Here is a 21,910-nt window from a genome sequence, read left to right as displayed (position 1 = left end):
AATAATGGGAGTAGAAATCCAGGATAAAGACATTAGGAAAAAGAGAAAAACTTAAACAAAATTAAGAAATTAGATAAATAAGTTAAGAAGTTAATGCTTCATCACTCCAGGACAACTTGATGCAGAATCTTTTTATATATTTTTTTACACATCCTTGGTCGGTGATTCTGTGTAGCTACTGCCACCTATTGATTTGGTGGTGAAACTACATTATACAATAACACTGGAACTTTAAAACAGAACAAAGTTAAAGCTGCAGTAGGTAACTTTTCTAAAGATATGTTTTTTAGATGTTAAAATTGTAACTATGTCCTGACACAATAACTTGTGAAAAAAAATCCAGCTCCTTCCTGAGGTCCTACAGCCGTCTGTAAATGCTCCCCGTCAGAAACAACCAATCAGAGCCAGGGGGAGGGTCTTAGCGCTCTCAGTCATGCTCATGTACGAGTTGCAGCTGTGCTAATGGTGGAGAAACAACCAAATATTACATTATGAGCCTGATTTTATTTCAGAGATTATCTGTCTCATAATATGAAAATGTGTTTACGTTGTTATGAAGTGTAACCATGGTAACAACGTATTGTTTTTACAACTGGGAGCAGCTGATTAGTATCTCAAAAACTGAAAAAAAACTTTTCTTCTTCTTAAAAAGTTTTATAAAAAGTAAAAAAGATAAAAGAAATGCAAATGGAAATTATTAAAACTACAATGACAAATTTCAAAATTAGAAAACAAGTCAAAACAGAATTAAATAAATAGAAAATTTGTAACTAAATTCATGAATTTCTTTTAAACATTTGTTGAAAAGACAAAAAATTGAAATAATATTTTAAAATGATACAAAAAACCTAAAGCTAACTACCAATTAAAATAATTTAAGAAATTTAAACAAGAAGTAATAATAAAATTCAAAAACAAATATTTATAACTTAAATCAAAATTCTCATGTCCTTCTGAATAAATGAGCCTCTTGTTTGTTTTTATCTCTATCTTCATTTGACCTTCATTTATACAGGTTGCTTCATTTAAACAACAGATGTCATTTACTAGAGAGCTTTTTTGATAAAACAAAGAAATAAATTACAAACACAGCAACAAAACAAGCAATAAAGAAATATGACTCAATTAAATAAGCTTATACAATATGAGCTTAAAAGAAACTAAGGTTTCATACGAAGTCTTCTCTTTTTGCCTTAAAAAGAAATTTGAAACATAAACACAAATCTGCAGCGAAGGCAAACATTCAGCTAAACCTCAGCAGGTTTTCAGGCCAGAAGCTGAAATATCTCAGATGTTGAGAGAAACATCTGAGCAGCATCAGGGCCGCAACTGTACACTTCGAGGTGCATTATAGGCCCCAGGACCCCCACCTCTGTTATTGATGGAAAAATCATTTCATTTATATCATTTATATTCATTTATATTTGTATCATTTATAAATTAACACAAAGGGGCAGTGCTGTGTGAAATCAACTTTACATCATGTTATAATGCTGCTCCATCATGAAAAACATGCCTGGAGTGTTGCTTTGATTCTTCATGCATGTTTGAGAAATCCTTTAATCTCCATGGCAACCAGTTATGTAAAACGCCTGGGTGGACCTAGCTCCGCCTTCGAGACGCAGCTCCTCCTAAGAGCTTGCGGTTTCAAGGCCACCCTCCTTCATGACTCCCTAACTCCTTCAGACTAGCCAGCAGCAATTAGCAAACACCTGGTGGAACTGTGTCTGCTGTGCTCATTACAGGAGCTACTTCTCAGTGCTACGCTGGTGAAAACGCTGTTAAAGGGTTAATAAAGGAGCCATGTTGTGATGGCGTCCTGAAGGCGGAGTTTCAGAAAGAGAAGGAGTTTTTAAAGAGACAGAGGCCCAACTTCAAAGCATTTAAATTACGCAGTCAAACTTCCTTTAAGTCATATCTCATATATGATTTTTATAGGTAACATTGCTGTTTTCTGGTCGATCGCCAATTACTGTTGTTGATTCCGATGCCAATTTTTTTTTGTCTGAAAAGTTGATAAAAGTAGCAAGAAAGTCGCTGAGTTGGTAACAGTGAGGTCACTATTCTGACCTGCAAACGTTCAGACATGAACCGGTGGGCCGGTCTGCCAGTCAAACGTCTCTCACAGGAGAGCAGAAGAGGACAGTGGCTGATTTTTAGATCTTTGCTGAGGTAGATTAGATCGGATTCAAATTTAAGTTTGAGCCGATCACCAATATCCCACATTAAGGAAATTGGCGTCGATAAATCGGCTATATGTTACTATGTGTCTGAAAAATACCTAATTCTGAACGCATTAAGAAAATGCAGAAATGCATGAATTTTCTGCATATTCTTCACATGCAGAAAATGCTGAATAGAAATAACATTTCCACCATTGTTTTTGGCGCCCCCTCTAGCGTTGCGCCCCTTTGCGTCGCATTTAGTGCAAACCCATCTTTTGCGCCACTGAGCAGCGTTACAGACATTTAGCCTCCTCAGCAGCACGCCGCTTTACGGAGCAAACGACACATGGTAGCATCACTAATCACCAACAGCACAGCAAAACTCTGTCCCTCCTTCCTCCTCTCCAGCTTTCTAATCCCGCAGGACTTTGCTCTCCCGAGCCGCTGTACAACCAGCCCCCATCGCCTGCGCCTCCCCCCTGTCCCGCAACAAACCGCTCTGTTGCTAGGAGACTGGAGGGGTTGAGTCTGCTGCCCCCACCCCCGCTGGCACTCTCTCTCTCTCTCTCTCTCACACACACACACACACACACACACACACACACACACACACACACACACACACATTGAAGCTGCGAGGAGAGAGGAGCAGTCCTGCACACAGGCAGGTCAGGAAGAGGAGGGGAAGCAGCTGGGTCACAAAGGCACGCCGCCGCGGCGCGACGAGACCCACAAGAAATTGCGAGTGTGACGAGCCAAAGATCAGAAAGGCAGGAAATGAAGCTTTGAACCGAACTTTTTTTTAAAGTCGAGCAGCAGATAGATGGAGACTTTATTCTCGTGAGAAGGCTGCACAATAAGTAGCTTAACAGTATGGGAGCTGTGTGTGTGTTCAGGTGTGTGTGTACTCAGAGAGGAGGGGAGTAAAGATGGCTGTGTCAACAAACCTCATGACTCAGATTATCTCACTGCAGATGTGACAACAGGTCACCTCTTAAAGTCCCGTTTTCCAGCAGTAAATCTGTCAACCAGCTAATGAACACATAAATGGGACAGACCTCGTTTCTCCTGGTTCTTATGAACGTTTCTGCCCCACCAACAGCTTCCCTCCCTGCATGAAGCTTAAAACATCCTGGTTTTTTAAAGCAGCTGTATTTTTCAGACACAGCACCATTTTATAGCACAATGAAGTAAATATGTTACCTTCAGTTGCTATAAAAACGCTGTATATATCAAATATGACTTAAAATACATGTGACTTTGTAATTTAACGGCTGGAAATTGGGTCTGTGTCTCTCTAAAAACTCCTGCTCTTTCTGATACTCCGCCTTCAGAAAGTCACCACATTGCTCCTCTATTGACCCTTTAATAACGTTTGCTTTATACAAGCAAGCGTGTATAACAGCTTGCTCATCATACAAGCTACTTCACTGAGACGTAGTAAAATGAGATCAGCTGATGCGCAGCTCCACCAGGTGCTTGCTAATTGCTACTAGCTAGTCTGAAGGAGCCGACTTAGGCTGCTCTGTGAGGCCGTGAGCTTAGACACTTAGAAACTGCAGGTCTAAGGAGGAGCTGCACCTTGAAGGCGGAGCTAAGTCCGACCAGGCGTTTTGCACAACTGAATGGTTGCGGAGATTAAAGGATTTCTTAAACATGCATGAAAAGAGCAAAGTACGGTAACCCTCCAACTAGATCTCATCGGGGTTTACCTGATTAAATAAAGGAATATGAATATGTTTACAATCAGGGAATAAAATTATAACATGATGTAAAGCTCAAAAAAAGTCAATTTTACATGTTTCTCCCCTTTCAAGGTGACCTATTATGCTTCCTTGGTTAATGGGCTTTTCAAAACATGTTCATAAAATTTTTTGTGCAAAACCATTCTTAGATTTAATCTTTTTAATCTTGCCCACTTTGAGATGTTTTAGGGCCTCTTCTCACTTTAAATACACTCGCTTGTAAAAACAGCTGCAAGCACATGTACAAGTACACAAATGTATTTCTTTGAAAAGCATTAGTAGGGCCTCCTGCACAACCAACTAGAATGCAACAAGTGGTTTCTGAATGGTAAGTCAACAACAAAACACTTGTCTTTTTTGGCAGCCTTTATACAGCACATTCAGCTGACCAAATGTGTTGGAACTCAGCTTGGGTTGCTAGGTAACAGGCTGGGCTTTGCTGGTGTTGCTAGGTAATGGAACGGTGCCTGCGCAGTGTGACTTAATAAATTAGGAGATTTTCGAAATGGCTTGTTTTTCAGACAACAAAAAAATATTAACATTTTGCCAAATAAACAAACAGGTTTTTTTAAGTGTTTGTTCTGTTTTTTTAGAAGCAGTTGAGGCCCAAATGGAAGTTTAAAAATGTGCAAAACGTGAATTTTGCATTATATGTCCCCATTAAAATAAAGTGTTGAGCAAATAAAAATAAAACAGTTCACATAAAACCTAGTTTTGCATTTTTAATTAAGAAAAAAGCCAATATTATAGACAATCACAGCTTTTAACACCACTGGTCTAGAGCAGAATTGGACCACCCCTAGACCAGTCCGCCCTGGGTAGTGAGCCATAGTGACCACTTTAAGAATAGCCAGAGTGTGTTTGTTGTGTACAGTGCGCCATGAAGGTTTTCATGACTGAAATCAGGGATGACAGAGTGTGCACAGATTCATGTACATATGAAACCACTCCCTCTCCTTTTCTTCACCATCATGCTCTGCACTCGGCTTCAGTTCATAAAGCCCCGTCATTAAATCCACATTAGGTGCACCGAGCTCGACCTCACTGTCCCACGTAAGAGTGCGTGTGTGTGTGCGTCTCTGTCTGCAGCTCCCACGATGAGGGATGTTTGATGGAGTGTGTGACATCCCCAGTATCCCACTGGCCCCTGCAGACAGCCACTGTTTATGTTCCAGTCCCCTACTTTAAAAAAAGAAAACGCCACGTAAATGACTCTCCTCATACATCATCACATCCCAGAGTCCACCTCGGCATTTTCAGGCCATCATTACTCTGTCCCAGTTCGTTAAACGTTGGCCTCGCAGAGGTATTAAAAATGACAGCGGGAAGATTATTGTCGTCTTAAAAGGAGTGTGTGAGCGCGCGCGCGCGCGTGCACGTGGCAGCACAACTCAAGACTATCTCCCACACGGGGGGGGGGGAGGCCCCCGGGCCAGTTAAAAATGGTGTTAATTTTTCCTCCTATGGGAAAGCAAAGAACGGTCTCTCCATGGCAACAGAGAGAGCGCTGAAGGGAGGAAACACAGAGCAGGCGATCGGCGACCCCCCTTCCCTGCGCACACACACACACTCACACACACACTCAGTATGGATTTCATCACGCACCTACTGTAAGTCCGAGTTTACGTTCAACACGAACAAATGAAATAAACTTTCCAGATCAATCTGAGCTGAGCTCCTGCTCCAACATCAGAAAAACTCTCTGGACAAAACCTGTGGTAAAATACCAGAACTTATTAAATTCAGACCATTAAAAAGATCATTTTCAAACTTTTTCCATTTTTAAAGAGATGTATGGGTCAACTAAAAAGCAAATAAATCAGTTGTCATAAATGGTCTTGTCAAATTTATATCTCCAAGTTAATCTCACTAACCTGAAAAAAAAAAAAATCAACTGTCCCAGAGGAATTTTACCGCTTTCGCTAATCTGCTAATGCGCTAGTAGCAGAGCTAATTTTCTATTTAGAGCTTTTGCAAACTATGAAAGTGTTTACAGCATTTATCTTCCACAAAGTTAACTTTTCCAGATAAGTTCTGAAACTTTGATTTACTTAGTTGTTTTGTAAACACGACTAAATGAAATAAACTTTCAATCTGAGTTGAGTTCCTGCTCTCCAGCTGACCCATCTTCATCTTTAAGTCCTCCTGTGAGAGTCCAATTCATCCACCACTGAACATGTTCACAGAAAAGCTCAGCAGGTCTGGACAACACCTGTGTTAAAATACCAAAACCTATGAAATTCAATTAATTAATCAGATAATAATGACCATTAAAACATAATTTCCAAACTTTTTCCAATTAATGTGACGTATGGTGTGTATGAGTCAACTGAAAAACAAATAAATCAGATGTCACAAATTTTCTTGTCGATTTTATATCTCAGATTAATTAATCTCATTAATCTGAAAAAAATTGTCCAACTGTCCCAATAAAATCTTACTAGTGGATGAATTCGCTAAAGCGCTAATAGCGGAGCTAATTTTTAGCTTAACGCCTTGCTAACTTTGACAAAACAAAATGTAGCACTTATCTTCCGCTAAATTAATTTTTCCAAGTAAATTCTTAAACTTTGATTTACTTGACTGCTTTGTAAATGAAATAAACGATCAGTTTGAGTTACTGCTATCAAACTGACACATTTCGCCTCATCCAAACTCAGAGCAGGTCTGGACAACACCGGTGGTAAAAACCAAAACTTATGAAATTCAAACCATTAAAAAATCCATTTCAAACTTTTTCCACCGTTAATGTGACACATGAGTCAACTGAAAAACCAAGATTTCAGGCAGAAACAACATAACTAAAAATAAAGACCTGTGAAAGTTTTCAACAAGCGCTGATCGTGTTCTACATTTACAAAAATTTAAATAAAGTTGCTAAGAAAAAAAAAACTGGTTTGGCTAAAGTCTTTGAAAACCTTTCAGATAAATATATTATGATCTGAAAGTATCAAACTTTTATGCCACAATGTCCAAAGACGTGTTTGGCACATCATTAAAGAACACCATACCCATGTGAAACATGTTTGTCCCTGACCACTGTAGTGGCCTCTTGCATTGTTTTTGTCCCATTTCACATCCTAATAATTCAATATATTTGGACGACATTTGCTATCAGACTAAATACTGAATTTGGCAACCAAACACATGTAACCTCGTATTACTGCTATTTTCATGCTATGTTTTCCACCAACATAATTTGTGTTTCTGTTGAATGGTACAGAATATTTCAAATTGAATGAGAAAAAAGTGAAAATGATTAGTATGAATTTTTCCTAGTCTCAGAAGCTTTGAATTTTAACTGGGTGTGAATCCTTTTGAGAGCCACAGGAGCATTTTACCATGTGTTGCTCCTAATCAGCTCCGCCAGACCAAAAAGAAACAAAGTATAAAAAAATGCAGGACAAAAGCGCCGGAGATCCACTATGCAAAAACAGCATTAATGCAAATGCTGCCGGCTAATAGGGCCAGTATTCTTTTGACTCTGCGGCCCTTCCATAAAAGACGGGCTCTCAGGGGAAATTCGGACTAATTAATCAGATAATAATGACGATGTTCCTCATCCCATCTGACGTGAGGCGCCAACGTTTAGGTGCCTAATTTCCAGGACAAAGATTGGGAACCGCCATTGTGATTTCTAAGCGAGGAGGGGACGTCCCAGGACAAACCTTTGTTTTCGTAAGAAGATGCCATTTTGAATCCAGCACTTGGAAAATCTCCTTTTGTGGCAGAGCTGATAGAATTTTTTTTCAATTGTTAATTCTTAATCATAAGACAATTTATTTTAAATAAAAGATTTGCAAAAGGGGGATTCAGTTGAGTTCTACTTCTGAGCTCAGGCTATTTGCTTTTTTTCTCCAACCTATTTCCATTCAATGTACTATTCATTAAAGGCCTCTAGAGCCAAAAAATCTGGAAAAAAAAAAAGATCAGTAGAAGACTCAGCTGAACTCATTTTAAACCAAAAGGTGCTCAATTAAGTGCAGATGGAAATCTTCAAATTTCACAGCAAATAAATTCAGTTTATCCCTGGTATTCCTGGGTTAGGGATCAAAGTTCTTTCACAGCAGTAAAATTGCCTCCACAGTCCCTAACCTCTTTTTAAAAACGCTTTAATTTGATTGTTTTATTAGTTCAAACACCAAATATACTTTAATAGGCATTAGTACACACAGCGGAAACCATCTTAGCATGACCACAGAAGCTAATTCGCTATGGTGGACTCCGTTTATTTACGGTTCAGTATTCGCTGATTGGTTCTAGAGCGTAGCTAAGGGATTCATTGGCTACGCTCTTCAGCCAATCAGCGCCATGGACAATGAATGCCGTTCCTGGATTGGCTACTTTGCGGACGCCAATAGCATGTTAAGTAGCATTGCGCCGCCGCCTAGATATTTTAGCTTCCTAAGCTGCATTCTCTATTGGTTATTTTTACATATGACCTATCAAATAAATCCACAATTAGGCAGAACTTTCCGTGAATAATTCGGAGTTACGTTCCGAAGAAAAACCTACGAATGCTGAACCGTAAATACACGCAGTCCACTGCAGAAAATTAGCCACTTTACAAGCTAGCCAAGCTAGCGATTAGCTTATGGATGTCTGCCATTTCATTGCAATAGCGTACATCAGATCAGTGATATAAATTATATAATACTGTGGTTTCAAAACCACATAAACTTTAAGTTCTTTTTACAGGATAAAGAATTGGAGTCACCTGAGTTTTCTCTGGCTGTATAGACTGTAGAGTGATACAGTTTCTGCCCTCCCCTACCTGTTGCTGTGCGCTCTTTCTGTTCAAAGTACATAAACACTTAGTTATGATGTAGAAACTAAAGGACAGCCATATAGAGATCAAAATTAATGATCAGAAGGTAAAATACTGAAAAATACACTTTTTCCCCCTGCACCTTAAATACATCAAAAGAAGCACTCCCTCTATTTTAGCTCTATAAATACTGTTTACCATACATTCCCCAACAATACACATTAACCAGTTCACTTTACCTCTGACTTCACTAAAATTCAGTCAATATGGAAAAGAACAAATAATGTTTGTTTTTGTTTTTATTGTGCTAATTTCACAATGTTGAAAATCTTGTTTACATTTTTGTGTAAATACAAAAAAACCAAAATATATTTACTACACGTTATCATTACATCAGAGTTCCACACCAGCTCAAGTGAAGATCATTGTGAAAAAGAAATATGGAAAAATACAAAATAAGTTTAAAAACAACAATTACTGTCATTGCAATCATAAAACGTACTAGTAGTATTTGTCTGACAGCAGCCGTTCAAAAAGTTAATCCAGAGGCTGTCAGGAGTCTGAAAAAGTTCAGGCCCTGTTCCTGCAGCGGCTGTGGGACAGATGCTGAACAGACTGACTCTTCCAGCTCCCGTCACTATCCTTTGCAGGGCATGTCTGCATGAAATACTGCAGCTGAAAGCAGAGTTCCTTCAGATTTCAATACAAAATTCCTCACATTTTTAGATTTTGTTCTGCTTTTTCTAATCAAATTCCAACTCATTTGAGTACAACACTGTCTTTGGAGATGATTTAAATTTATTTGAGTCTTAAAGTCTAAAAAACTTGATGCTGAAATTGTCTTTTGACCATTTGCTTTTGAGGCATCTAGATGAACTTAGGTCAACTTTATTTAAAAATCTGTCTCTTACACTACGTACATGCAACTTCTTTTAAGAACAGTTTGTGAATTTTGGTAAATTAGTTTTGTTTGTAAAACTTTCATAAAATTAAAATTGTAATGCTTTAGAACCACAGACACACTCCAACCTGGAATTAAACTTGTCTAAAGACCAAACGGGGAGTGAAACTGACTTTTTTCTTGTTCTTTTTAGGAATAAGTGTGAATTAAGTGAGCTGAAAACCAAAATATTGATGGGCAAAATGCCAATGATGCAGATTAAAGATAAAGCAGCTCAATTTATCAAAAACAAGAGAGACAGAAACAATGAAACAATAAAACTGATCAACATATCTATCTGCCGCTATCAGCTTGGGGTTGTTTGTTAAACAAACGCATCATTGAAGGTAAACAAACATGTTTCTGTCCATCAGCTGAGCGGCTGTCGGTCAGTCCAGCGTCAGGCCTGATAACAATACGGGACGCGTTTCTTTATGTGAAGAAATGAAAAACATTTTACAGATTTCAGTTGACATGGCAACAGAAAGCAACAGGAAAATGCACATGGCGTTTAAGTGTTTCCTTTGAAACTGGCTGCACTCGGTGAAAGGCTTGCGTCTGAATGTGGGTGTGTGTGTGCGTGTGTGTGTGTGTGTGTGTGTGTGTCTGGTCCCCTCCTCCTCTGTAGCATCCCCTAATCAGGACATAATGAGAGCTAAACGAGGTTGCATCTCCACACCGAGGCCTGCGTGGATTCTCAGAGAAAAAAAAAGAAAAGCCCAGAGAGAAAGAAAAAATAATATATTTGCGATGCGCTGCGGCCGTCCTGCCCTTTCTGTCCCGCCGCCCACTGAAGTCGTCCTTGTGTGTCTCAGCGACGCGCAGAAGAGACCCTCTCTGTCTTCACATCAGCCAGGATCCGTCCCTACCCCCACCCGGCCTCCTGTCATGTCCTGCCCCCATGCAGAAACTTGGCACACCCTGGAAGCAGCTGCAGCGGGGCTTCCAGAGAGCAGAGAGACGCCCCCGGCCCTGCAGCGCTGCGAGCAGCCACCGACCGCTGCGTCTCTCTGTGTGTGTGCGTGTGGGTCTGTCTGCACGTGTATGTCACTTTTCCACTGGCCCAGGACAGCCTATTTATAAAAGCCACAAACAGAAGCTGAAGCCGGAGTCGTGTTTTCCTGATGCACGAACATGCAAGTAAATTGGTTGATTTGTGGCCTCTGAGTCATCATTAGGAGCAGCTTGTGTTGGCTGATATTTTGTTTGTTGTTTAAATTTCCCAAGTGGAGCTGAGTCAGGGGGAGGCTTCCCCCCCCCCCCCCCCCCCCCCCCGATGCCTTATGATATTAGCTGCAAAACATGTGCTCTGCCCTCAGTAAACAGCAGAATACGTTTTATTTTGAGAGGACTGAGCTTTTCTCAGCCCGCTACAGTCTGACCCAGCAACGATACGCTCCTCTGCTGTGGTCAACCAGGCTTTAAAGCTGCCGTAACTTTTGTAATGTATATATATTTTATATATATTTGCTTAAACTGTCACTATGGTATGAGTATGGTATGAGACAGATAATCTCTGAAAAAAATCAAGCCCCTCTGCTTTCTCACAGTGCTAATTAGAAACAACCAATCAGAGCCAGGAGGCGGGACTTAGAGCTGTCAATCACCCCTTGCTAACACTAGTTAGCATAACCATCAGTGAATGGATTTTCTGTCACTGTAAGTTGTTTTTCCACCATGAGCACACTGAGTACATGAGTGATTGACAGTGCTAAGACCCGCCTCCTGGCTCTGATAGGTTGATTTTGTTTGAAGCATTAATTTCAATCGTAGGTCAGGGAGTGGAGGAAATCAATCTTTTCACAAATTATCTGTCTTATATTATACTATCAGAACATGAATAAATATGTTATATATATACAGTATATATATGTATTCGTCAAAATACAGATGTGTAGTTTCCTTTTCATAAAAGATATCTGCTGCAGATTTTAAAGGAAAACTAACACTGATATTTAAAACATATGTCTTAAATATCAGTCAGACTTTATTAAAAGTTTGGCTTTGAGCAGACTTTTAGTAATTAACTTTATCTGTTCTTAATTTAACCTCATTTTGAGTAATTATTTACCTAATTTCTGGCAAGAACTCAGACTTGTTTCCGTTTACCATTTAGATACCATTTTGTTTAGTTTATCGCTTTAATTAATTAGCTTGTATACGAAGTATTTAAATTAAACATAGATTTTTTCCTTCTTCTTACCTTATGTATTTCTTTTTATTGACTATGAGCTCAGTTTTAACGCCTTTATTGTGATTTTATGATCTATTCTCATTAGAGATGAGCCGATCAGCCAAGCAGACTTCTGGCTTTCTTCTGCCTCTAATCGGGCCAGTTTTGTTCTAAGGATGACAGATTACAAGATTTTCTATCGTGTAAACATTTCATCTCCTGCCAGCAGCTCTTCTGATGAGAGCAAAAATGATCTCCACGGTGGTGGCAGCATCATATTTTGTGAGCTGCAAGTGTAACTTCAGAGTGGGAGAATCTGTCAGAAGGACAAATATTAGTCCTATAATAATAATAATAATAATATACTAATCTATATTATAATACTAATCTGGGCTTTCTGGTAATCCGGCAAGATTGCCTAAAGTCAGCAAAGAGACGGTAAATATTGTACAATATTTATCACTATATTTTCAAAATATAATTGTGATAATGATGGTGCAGAGAACAAACAGCACATAATAACTGCATTTAATCATATTTTTAAAGATACTGGCATCTATTTCTCCTCTACTGTGACCAGCAGTGGATAAAATAGGAAAAGTAACCATCCAGACACTAAATTTAGTTTTTGGTGCAATGATAAACGGTACAAGTTCCCTAAACGAGACCACAACTGAACTTTTATTGGCCTATGATCTAGTAAAGCATCTCGTCCATAAGGCACATGGTGGTGGCAGCATCATGCTGTGGGGAGGTTTTTCTTCAGCAGGGACAGGGAAGCTGATTATGATTGATGGGAAGATGGACTGAGCTAATTACAAATCAATACTGGAAGAAAATCTGTTCAGAAGTTATGAAATGACGTTGATCAATAGATATTATGAGTTAAATGGTCCAGTCAAAGTCTCAAAACTAAAACACGAATCTGACTGAGCTTGAGCTATTAGTTAAAAATATATATTAAATCCCTAGATCACAACTCAAGGCCCGGGTGTCAGATCTCCAGACGTCAAATTACAATCAATCAATTTGATATAAATGTAGTTTTTTGTGATCATGGAAATTCAAGCAACATCAACAGATTCCCGCATTTTTCGCGCTATTATACCTGTGACTTAAACGCAAATTTTCCGCAAAAATTGTCAAAAACATTGGGTTTAAGTGACTGCAACTCCCACCTGTAGGTGGCAGTATTTCTTACTTTTGCCTCAGACTACATTGTTTTCAAGTTATCGATCACTAATCGATATGGCCAGTTACACAAAGTCACAATGTTGCTAAACTCCTTTAATGTAATTCTAAATTATAGCACCTCAAAATCTGTCATTTTAAAATAAAAAAATCACAAAAACAATCTTAAAATCCTGATCAGTGTGAAAAGATTTTTAATCTTATTTAATTTTAAGAAGCACTTATCAAAACGCAGCTATGTGATAATATTTTTTTTACAGTTTGTTAAAAGGTTTTATCAATTAATTCGACTCTTTAAGAACGTTCATAATCTTGAATTGGGTACAAAATAAAAATGAGTTTGAACTGATCTATTTGTCCAAGTCTTTTTTTGCTATATCTATAAATAATGTAACACTTTAAAATAAAATCCCGAATCTTTTCTGTTTTACTTTACAACTGCTTGTGTCGGTTAACTACTAAAAATCGGGGGAAAATCCGTCCAAGTTTGTGGTTTTCAACGTGATAAAATGTGAAAAATGTCAAAATACACATTGATTTTTTTATACATAACCTCAATGTGATTGGTCTCTGGTTTATGTATGTATGTCAGGCAGGATTTTAGATCAGGAAAGATAAAAACACAACAACAAAAAGCTAATCAACGACACGTTTGAGGCGCCATCTGCACCTGCACACCTGCCCACCGGGAAACACAATATCCTGCAGAGATTAGAGGAGTTTAGCGAAGGCGGTTGGCCCAAATCTCAATCGTCCATTCACACAGGTAAAACACCTGTGGAGGGGATCAGCGCCGCCGAGCTCGAATCAAACGGCTCTGTCTCTAATCCGGGCCAGTATCCGGTCCGGTTTGTTAACACAAAACGATGGCTGGATCCCCGAAGGCGCCCATATTTAAAATGGTGGTTGTCTGTCGGATGGCACAGCGGCGGCCCCCCTCTCACCCCAAACCACCGGATGACAGTCCGTCAAGAACATGTTTATCTTCCTTGTGATTTAACCCTTCACGCTCCGCGCAGCCGCACAGCGGGACGGATGTGACCCGACAGGAGCATCACCACCTATCACCAAGTCTGAGCACCAACTGTGGGCGTGGGTCGCTCTCAGTCCCGAGCGGAGCCTTTTGTTCCCCCCCCCCCCCCCCCTCCTCCCCCCAATCCCCGCTCTCCATTCACGTGGTCACCAATTTACGCGCAAGAAACCTTTAATAAAAAAAAACATGACGGGACGCGTTTCATGATGTCGGAATGTGGCCCAGATAATAAAATGCGGCAGCGGCAGCGGCAGCGGCAGGCTGTCCTGGGTTGCACACAGGTGTTGCCAGAGCAACGAGTTGCCGAGCCGAGCCGCATCCTGCCCAGGACAATGAGGTGCGGGGTGACAACGCAACGCTGTACACAGCATCACATCCTCTATAAAAAATTTTTAAAAAAAACGTCTCATGCGTGACAGTTTGTGGATCACATCGTCGCTTTTTATTTAGCAGATAAATAAAACATAAAAAGCACGAGCTCCGGGTTTGGACGGGACTGCACGTCACCGGATGAAAGCCAGACGTTTAAAGCGAAATGTTCACAGTCCATAAAGTGGCGTTGCAGCCCGTGTAGACACTTGGAGTGCACCCTGGCAGACCCACCGACATGCCGCTGCATCCACGTGCGCGCGCACCACACCGGGCTGCACGAGACACCAGCAGAAATAAACATGTATAATTAAATAATCAATTTTCTCCCTCTCTGAAGCCTGCTGCTGACAGGACTTCAACCTCGCTGGCGCTCATGATGGCCTACCTTTTTCTTTTTTTCTCTCTTTTTTGCAATTGCCATCGCCAGGAGGCACCGGCGTTGCTATGGCAGCAAGGGATGAGAGTGGAGAGTGTGCGGGGCTGTTCTGGTTGGGATATGGACAAAGTGGCGATTCATCAGGACCACAAAAGCGTCACAAGTTGTCGTTTTTATTCCCCTTTATCGGGTGCGTGGGCACAGCCCGCATCATGGCAACTACTTACAGCGGGACAGTTCGTGACACACACACACACACACACACACACACACACACACACACACACACACACACCAGCACACGCACACACATGCAACGCAAACATGCACACACAAAAAAAAATACAGTTTACCGTTGACTTGACCGGGACGTAAAGGACGGGCTTCCCCGGCGCTCCCTTCTTGTTGTGCTCCCCCAGAACGTTGGTTCCGACCTGGAAGCCTTTGGACTTCACCCAAAATTTGAATTTGGCGTTGATGTGGCTGTTGTCCACGTACACCCCGTCCGGCTCGTCGTTCTGCAACAGTGTTTGCATGATTTTGTTGTATTTTCGCCGGGTGACGGTCTTTGTCTTGCCGGAGTCCCCGTAAGTTCGGAGACACCAGTCCTGAAATTCTCGGAACATCTCAGCCTCCAGCACGACCGGACTCCGGCTCCTCTTGGGCGCATCCACGCACGCCTTTTTCGTTGCCATCGCTCCGCTCTCTCCTCTCTCTCTCTCTCCTCTCTCTCTCTCTCTCTCCGTCTGAGCCCGATCAGGCAGCCCAGGCTAATAAAGAGCTGACTTCTTCTGGCTTTTTTTTATTCCCCCCACCCCCCCAAAACCCGCGGCTGTCCCGAACCCAGAAGCCTCCCTTCAGGTTCTGGGACGCTTCGTGGTGAAAAGTGACCCGGAGAAGCGGAACACCTGTTTGCAGAGCAGCCGAGCTGTCCCGAACCGCAGCGGTTAAAAAAAAATGTCACTTCCTCATATCATCCGCTGAGGAGCAGAGAGAGAAGAGGAGGGGGGGCTGTCCTACACGCAGAGCGGGTTTCTCCCACCTGTGCGTAAAAAGGCTCCACACACACAAGGGTGGGCTGTGAAGAAGAAGAAGAAGAAAAAAAGAGAGAGACCACAGTCCTCTCGCTAAACAACAAAGAACAGAGACAAAAGCGTGGAAACAACCGTCGCTTTCAGTTCCTATCGACCTACTTTCTAACAGCCAACACTATTTTCGGATGCGGCTTGCTCAGCCCTCAGAAAAGCGCCGAAGATGCTCACGCCGTTGCTCCTGCGGGCTCCAGGCTGCAGCCACGTATCCGACCAACATGCGCCACCTGGGACCGTCTCTGCTCCTCACACCTGTTTGAATGGGATCTGCGCTGCGCTGCGCTGCTGGCGGATCCCCGCTAACACGCAGGAAAGCACACGCAGACCTCTACTATTGGCTAATTTGCAGGAAAAGGCAGCGTTATGGAGGCGCGGAGGAAAATGTCCGATTTCGAGAAATGGGCAGGTGGAAGAAATCATCCGGTGAAAAACACTCATTTATGAAAGTGTGGCAGAAGTCATGGTAACATTCACACCACGGTAACTTTATACACATTTTGTCATATTACAACCTCAAACTTAAAGTACTTTTTTATGTGATCGACCAACTCTGAAAATGATGCATAGTTTTAATTTAGCCGCCTTCTGCTGAGTTATATGTCGGCCCTGCACACGCAGAGATGGATTATTTTTGCCAGTTCTTCCTCTCAGAACAAATCGAGCTCAGTTAGATTGCATGGAGATAAGCAACGGACCGTCCATCGGGAGCACCGGGACATTTCGTGCTGACCTGGGTGCAGTCTATGTTCACTCTGCAGCCTGAACTGACCCAAATCCAGTTTTTTGTCCTTATGGTCTTTTCATGACAATCTGAAAAACACAGGTGAGATTTTTACACATGCCACCCAGCCCACCTGGATATGTGGTTCTAAATCTGACACTTAATTGATCTTTTCAAACGTAACCTGTGAGGTCAAATTCATCTGACCTGAACGTCATTGATACTCGACAAACGTCACTTTTCTGCATCCAGACACACAAAGCAGGAATAAAAACAACAACCAATTGTGGACAATAATGGCAACAACTTTAAAATCGCAAGATGAGCTCCACTGTTAGCATTCAGGTTTACTTCCTCAAACACTGAACCCGCTTGCTGCTTGTGATGGTCTTGCGTCCTCTCCTGCACATGCGGGACACTTTTAGGTTGTTTACAGTTCGCGTTAGGAGATCACATACAAGTCTCATATATTTGGAAATCCAGAGCCATGCAAAACAAAATAGGATTTCACAAAAAAATCGGACCTGAGCATTAAAGGCCTACAGTGATAAACTCTGAGGGGGACGAGATCGTTTATGAACTGGGACAGACTTTAATGGGTCACCATCCCAGGACTCCCAATTTTGGGGACCCAAAGACTTATTTTTATTTTTTTTTGCATGTTTTTCAAACCTTGTACTTCACGTGAAAGTCATAGGCCAATATCAGATGAGTTGTCTAAAAGGGGTAGTATTATGATCAAATCAACTTTTTTAAGCTTGACATTATGTTGTAATCATAAACATACCTGAAGTGTTGCCTTGATTCTTTCATGCATGTTTCAGAAATCCTTTAATCTCCTCTGACAGCCTTTTCCACACAGCTCCTCCAGACTAGCGGCCGCAGCAATTAGCAAACACCTGGTGGATTTGCGCCTCTGCTGAGCTCATCATATGAACTATTTCTCAGTCCAACGCTCCTCAGAACAGCTTAGTGGAGAAATGTTGAAATGATTGCTGAAGTGGAGTGTCAGAAAGAGTAGGAGGATTTTAAAGAGACAATTAAAAGCCTTCAAATAGCAAAATCAGATTTCTTTTATGTTATGGTTGAAATATACAGCATTTTTATAAAACCTGATGGTAACGTAGTTATTTTATTTGCTTTAAAATGGCACTTTGAGCCTGGAAAACACTTCATACTGTCCCTTTTATATTTTGGGATTTTTCTGAATACAAACAATATTCAAGTATTTTACAGTTATGAAGTTATAGTAGATTTCTATGGAAGCTGTTGACTGACTGACAGCCATATTAAACCTACCATGCATCAGTTCATACCTGCTGATATTTATGACTGCAAACGTAATGTAATTTGATTAACAGAATATTTTTATGTAGTTGATAAGGCACCAAAACTGGCTCCAGCCCAGTTTTTCCTTGTAAATCCACCCCTGTTTGTGCACATCGCTTTTTAAACTATGCAAGATTCTCGATTGAAATTAATTCTGGACTTTGACTGGGCCGTTGAAACACATAAACATATATATATATATATATATATATATATTTATCTAAATCATTCCACTATAAGACTGACTGAACGTTTGGAGTCTGAAATCTTTACTAACTGGTTTTATTGCCCAACTATCTTTCAATCAACTCTGATTAAGATTCCCTGCTCCTAAAACAGAAGGAAAACATCCCTTAGCATCAGTCTGCCACCACCATGTCTCACTCTACGATTTTTAAAACCATTTTAATTTTCTATCCGTTCTTTAATTCTACACATTTGTGTTGGTCTGTCATATAAAATCCCTGTAAATTACCTGATAAACGATAAAATGTGTAAGATTTAAAATGTTTCTGCAAGACTCTGTGTGGGACAGTTGTTATAAATCAGTATTGTTGATCCTCATGAGGAGTTTACACCCTGATTTATGAATAAAAACCAGCACGTATGAGTCGTGAATTATCACCTGTGGAGCTTGTGTCCCAGTCAGAAAGACGAACCAGAGCGGCGTCGTGTGTTTTCTGTTTGTCTCGCATGTTAAAGGCTTCAGCAGCCGCTGAGGCGTTTTGCTTTTGCTTCAATGTGTGCAGATGTTTGAGGAAGAAGCAGCACACTTAGAATATCTCATTTTGCTCCGTGTGTGTGTGTGTGTGTGTGTGTGTCTGTGTGTCTGTGAGCATCATGGGCCCATGCTGGTGGTGGTGACTGCTGCTGTTTCCATGACAGCAGAGCAGCAGTGTCTCCGGCCGTGCAGAGGGTGAGTGGGATGCCCCATCCTCATCGCTCCATCCTGACTCAGACGGCCGCGCGCTGGGCCAAGAAGCCCCACCTCGACTGGGTGATCAGTCGCTCTCCACGCCGTCAGCTGCAAGAAGCACGGAGCTCCAACCTGTTTTTGTGTCTGTCCAACAGACGGATTATACGCGGAAGGGAGCGGAGTGAAGAACGAAGGCCTTTCCATGCTATTTCATTTGATTTCATCATTTGGTTCCATGTTGTCTCTTCACTCAGGACTGGCCTGCATACAAGCTGAACTACAGGCTCCCCAAGCTGCATTGCTGCACCTGCTTTAATCTCAAAGAGTAGCTTTAAGATCCAAATATTCAAGATTTCTTGTTTCACATGCAAGAGCTGTGTAAAAACATAAAATCTTACAGAGTATTCTTAGCCTAGTTTCTAGTGCAAATATCTTGTTATGCTTGAAATAAAACAAAGCTAAACTTTTCAGTGAGATGGAGCAGTTTGATTTAAAGCAGCAGCATTTTGAAAAATCTACTTTTTTCAGCTTTACATCATGTTATAATGTCATTCCCTCATCACAAACATATCTGGAAGTGTTGTTTTGTTTTTTTCATGCATGTTTGAGAAATCCTTTAATCTCCATGGCAACCATTCAACTGGGCAAAACAACTGGGTGGACCTAGCTCCGCCTTCGAGACGCAACTCCTCCTCAGAGCTGCAGTTTCTAAGTTTCTAAGCTTTCTCCACACGGAAATCCTTCAGACTAGCCAGCAGCAATTAGCAAATACATGTTGAAACTGCACATCTGCTGAGCTCATTATATGAGCTACGTCTTAGCGTAATGCTAGTAAAAACACGCGACGTTGTGATGGAGTTTCAGAAAGAGCAGGAAGGTTTAAAGAGACAGAGGCCCAATTTCAAGGCGTTAAATTATGAAGTGAAATTTCTAAGTCACATTTTAACATTTTTATAATAACTGAAAGTAAAATAGCTACTTGATTATGCTATAAAATAGCACTATGTGCCTGGAAAGGCATAATAAGGCCCCCTTAGTTCAATAACTTCTTAATATTGATATAAAAGTGGTTATAAGTGCAATAATCTGCCAGTGGAACAACACATTTCCTATATTATAAGTTTATGCATGTGAAGCAAAGTTTTAACAGACGAATCCTAAATATCTGGGTTATAATATTAAAAAATGTATTTTTCCAAAAGCAGATTATTTCACTTATAACTAGTACTTATAGCATTTTCAAAGAATTATTGACTTAAAGCAAGTTCCTGTACCTTGCTGATAAGTTACCTGTAAGTTGGTTGGTTGTCTTATTTCAAGTGTACTAAGATTTTAACACTAGAAACTAGACCAAAATGTTTGGTAAGATTTGATGTTTTTGCAGTGCAGGACACAGATTCTCCTGCTCAAATGACTACTTCCCCAAAAGGTGTTGCAAGAACTTCCTGGTTGCAACTTTTTGAGGAATTTTGAGGTCAAGACATCTGCGAATTTCGTAACACAGAGGCCCGCAACTGTAAAACTTAAGAACACAACTTTGTTTTTTACATCAGAGAGGCCATTTGTGTGAGGTTTTAAATATTACAAGGTAGTAAGTAAAGGCAGTGAAGTTATCAGGTCTGTAGAAAACAATCTCTCTTAAGTCTGATCATTTTCTGTCGATAAAAAGCTGAAATTGTGATAAATCTCCAAGTTGGTTGTTCTGTCTCAGAAAGTACAAGCACTTTAGCAGACATTCAGATTTCTGTGTTGCTTTAATGAATTTAAATTAATCAGTAACTTTTTAAAGAGAGGTTTTATGTCTCCAGTTTATTTGTGCTATCTGTATCTGTTAGTTTGCAGATGTACATGTTTATTTCTAATGTGAAAAGTGATCACAGATTTAGAATCTGAGAGACTCTGCTGAAGTTCCTGTTTTGTTTTTTTTTGTAACCTGAAAACATGAAGCTAAGTATAAGTAACACATTGTGGTAACACACTAAGGTTTATTGACCCGGTTTGGGTTAACATGGTACCGTTGGGTTGATGTTATCCAAACTAAATGAAATAAACTGCTTCAGAAAGCAGTTTGATTATTTGTGTCAAATTTTATTGCACAGCTGTTTCATGTGAATGTTATGAACTACAAATGTGGTTATTGGGTTGCGACACTGAAATTACTGAGCTAACAAACATCACTGATGATTAATAGAGTTATGAAGGTAGGATGCAGGGCCGTCTCTAGCTTTGCGATGCTGTTCGGGGGCCCCTAGTTTATCAAACTGCAATGAAGAGATTCCTAACCCTTTAGTTTGGTCATAAAAATGCCACAATATTTTACAAGCAAAAGAGGCTAAAGCTAAAAGTACTCATCTTGAAGTGAATTAAATTGATAAAAAAAAATAACTATAATACAAGTTAAACAGCAACATGTTTTCCTTGCTTACATCTTTATATGTGAATAAAGATTTTATGTCAATAAAATGTGAATTTTATTGACAAAAATTCACAAAAAAAACTCTATGCAATGTCAGCATCCGGAATGCTAATGCTAGTTAGCATGGTCATTGATGACGGCAGATAAATGGTTTTTCTGTAATGGTAAGTTGTTTCTCCGCCATTAGCACATTGACCACTGGGTTCACAAAGATGATTGACAGCGCTAAGCCCCTCCTCCTGGCTCTGATTGGTTGTTTTTGGTCTGGTGCATTACTTTAGACGGCAATAGCAGCTCAGGGAGGAGGTGGAGAAGCTTGAGTTTCTCACATATTATCTGTCTTATAACAAACTGTTATGGCATGGTGATAGATTTAACAAATATGTAAAAAAAACACTTAAAAAAAGTTACAAACTTCAGCTTTAAAGCAGAGATCGTTGCCACCATCCGTGCTCCTCAGCTGTTAGTCCTGTGGAGAGAAGGGGTCATGCCTCCTCGCTCCTAATGAGCCAAAGATGCCTTAATTATGCTCACAATCTCCCGCTGAGCGCTCTCCGATCCCCATGAGGTGAACTACTTCTGTCCCGGAGGGCCACAGTCGAGACTGTCTCACACTGAGAGACCCCACATGAAAGAATCTAATCCTGTGCTCCAAACAAGCAAGCAGAAATGTG

At 40.6% G+C, this 21,910-nt stretch overlaps 1 protein-coding gene and 1 long non-coding RNA gene across 3 annotated transcripts in view; one reads left to right on the top strand and one right to left on the bottom strand.

Annotated features, from left to right (window-relative positions):
* nol4la (nucleolar protein 4-like a) overlaps positions 1 to 15,569 on the bottom strand; it is a 40,019-nt gene extending 24,450 nt beyond the window's left edge. For both annotated transcript variants that reach the window (XM_028011172.1, XM_028011173.1), the window contains exon 1: positions 15,117 to 15,569. In XM_028011172.1, the coding sequence (XP_027866973.1) occupies positions 15,117 to 15,458 (342 nt within the window). In that variant the 5' untranslated portion in view covers positions 15,459 to 15,569. The remainder of the gene's footprint in view (positions 1 to 15,116) is intronic.
* Positions 15,570 to 16,230: 661 nt separating this feature from the next.
* LOC114140884 (uncharacterized) lies at positions 16,231 to 20,886 on the top strand. The gene is made up of 2 exons (XR_003594717.1): positions 16,231 to 16,334; positions 18,790 to 20,886. It is a non-coding gene; the product is annotated as an uncharacterized LOC114140884 (long non-coding RNA).
* The last annotated feature ends 1,024 nt before the right edge of the window (positions 20,887 to 21,910 follow it).

This window comes from Xiphophorus couchianus, chromosome 24 (assembly GCF_001444195.1).
Source record: "Xiphophorus couchianus chromosome 24, X_couchianus-1.0, whole genome shotgun sequence".
In the NCBI taxonomy this organism is placed as follows: Eukaryota; Metazoa; Chordata; class Actinopteri; order Cyprinodontiformes; family Poeciliidae; genus Xiphophorus; species Xiphophorus couchianus.
The sequence above is the reverse complement of the archived record's forward strand: the minus strand, read 5'-3'. Positions and strand labels throughout refer to the sequence as shown.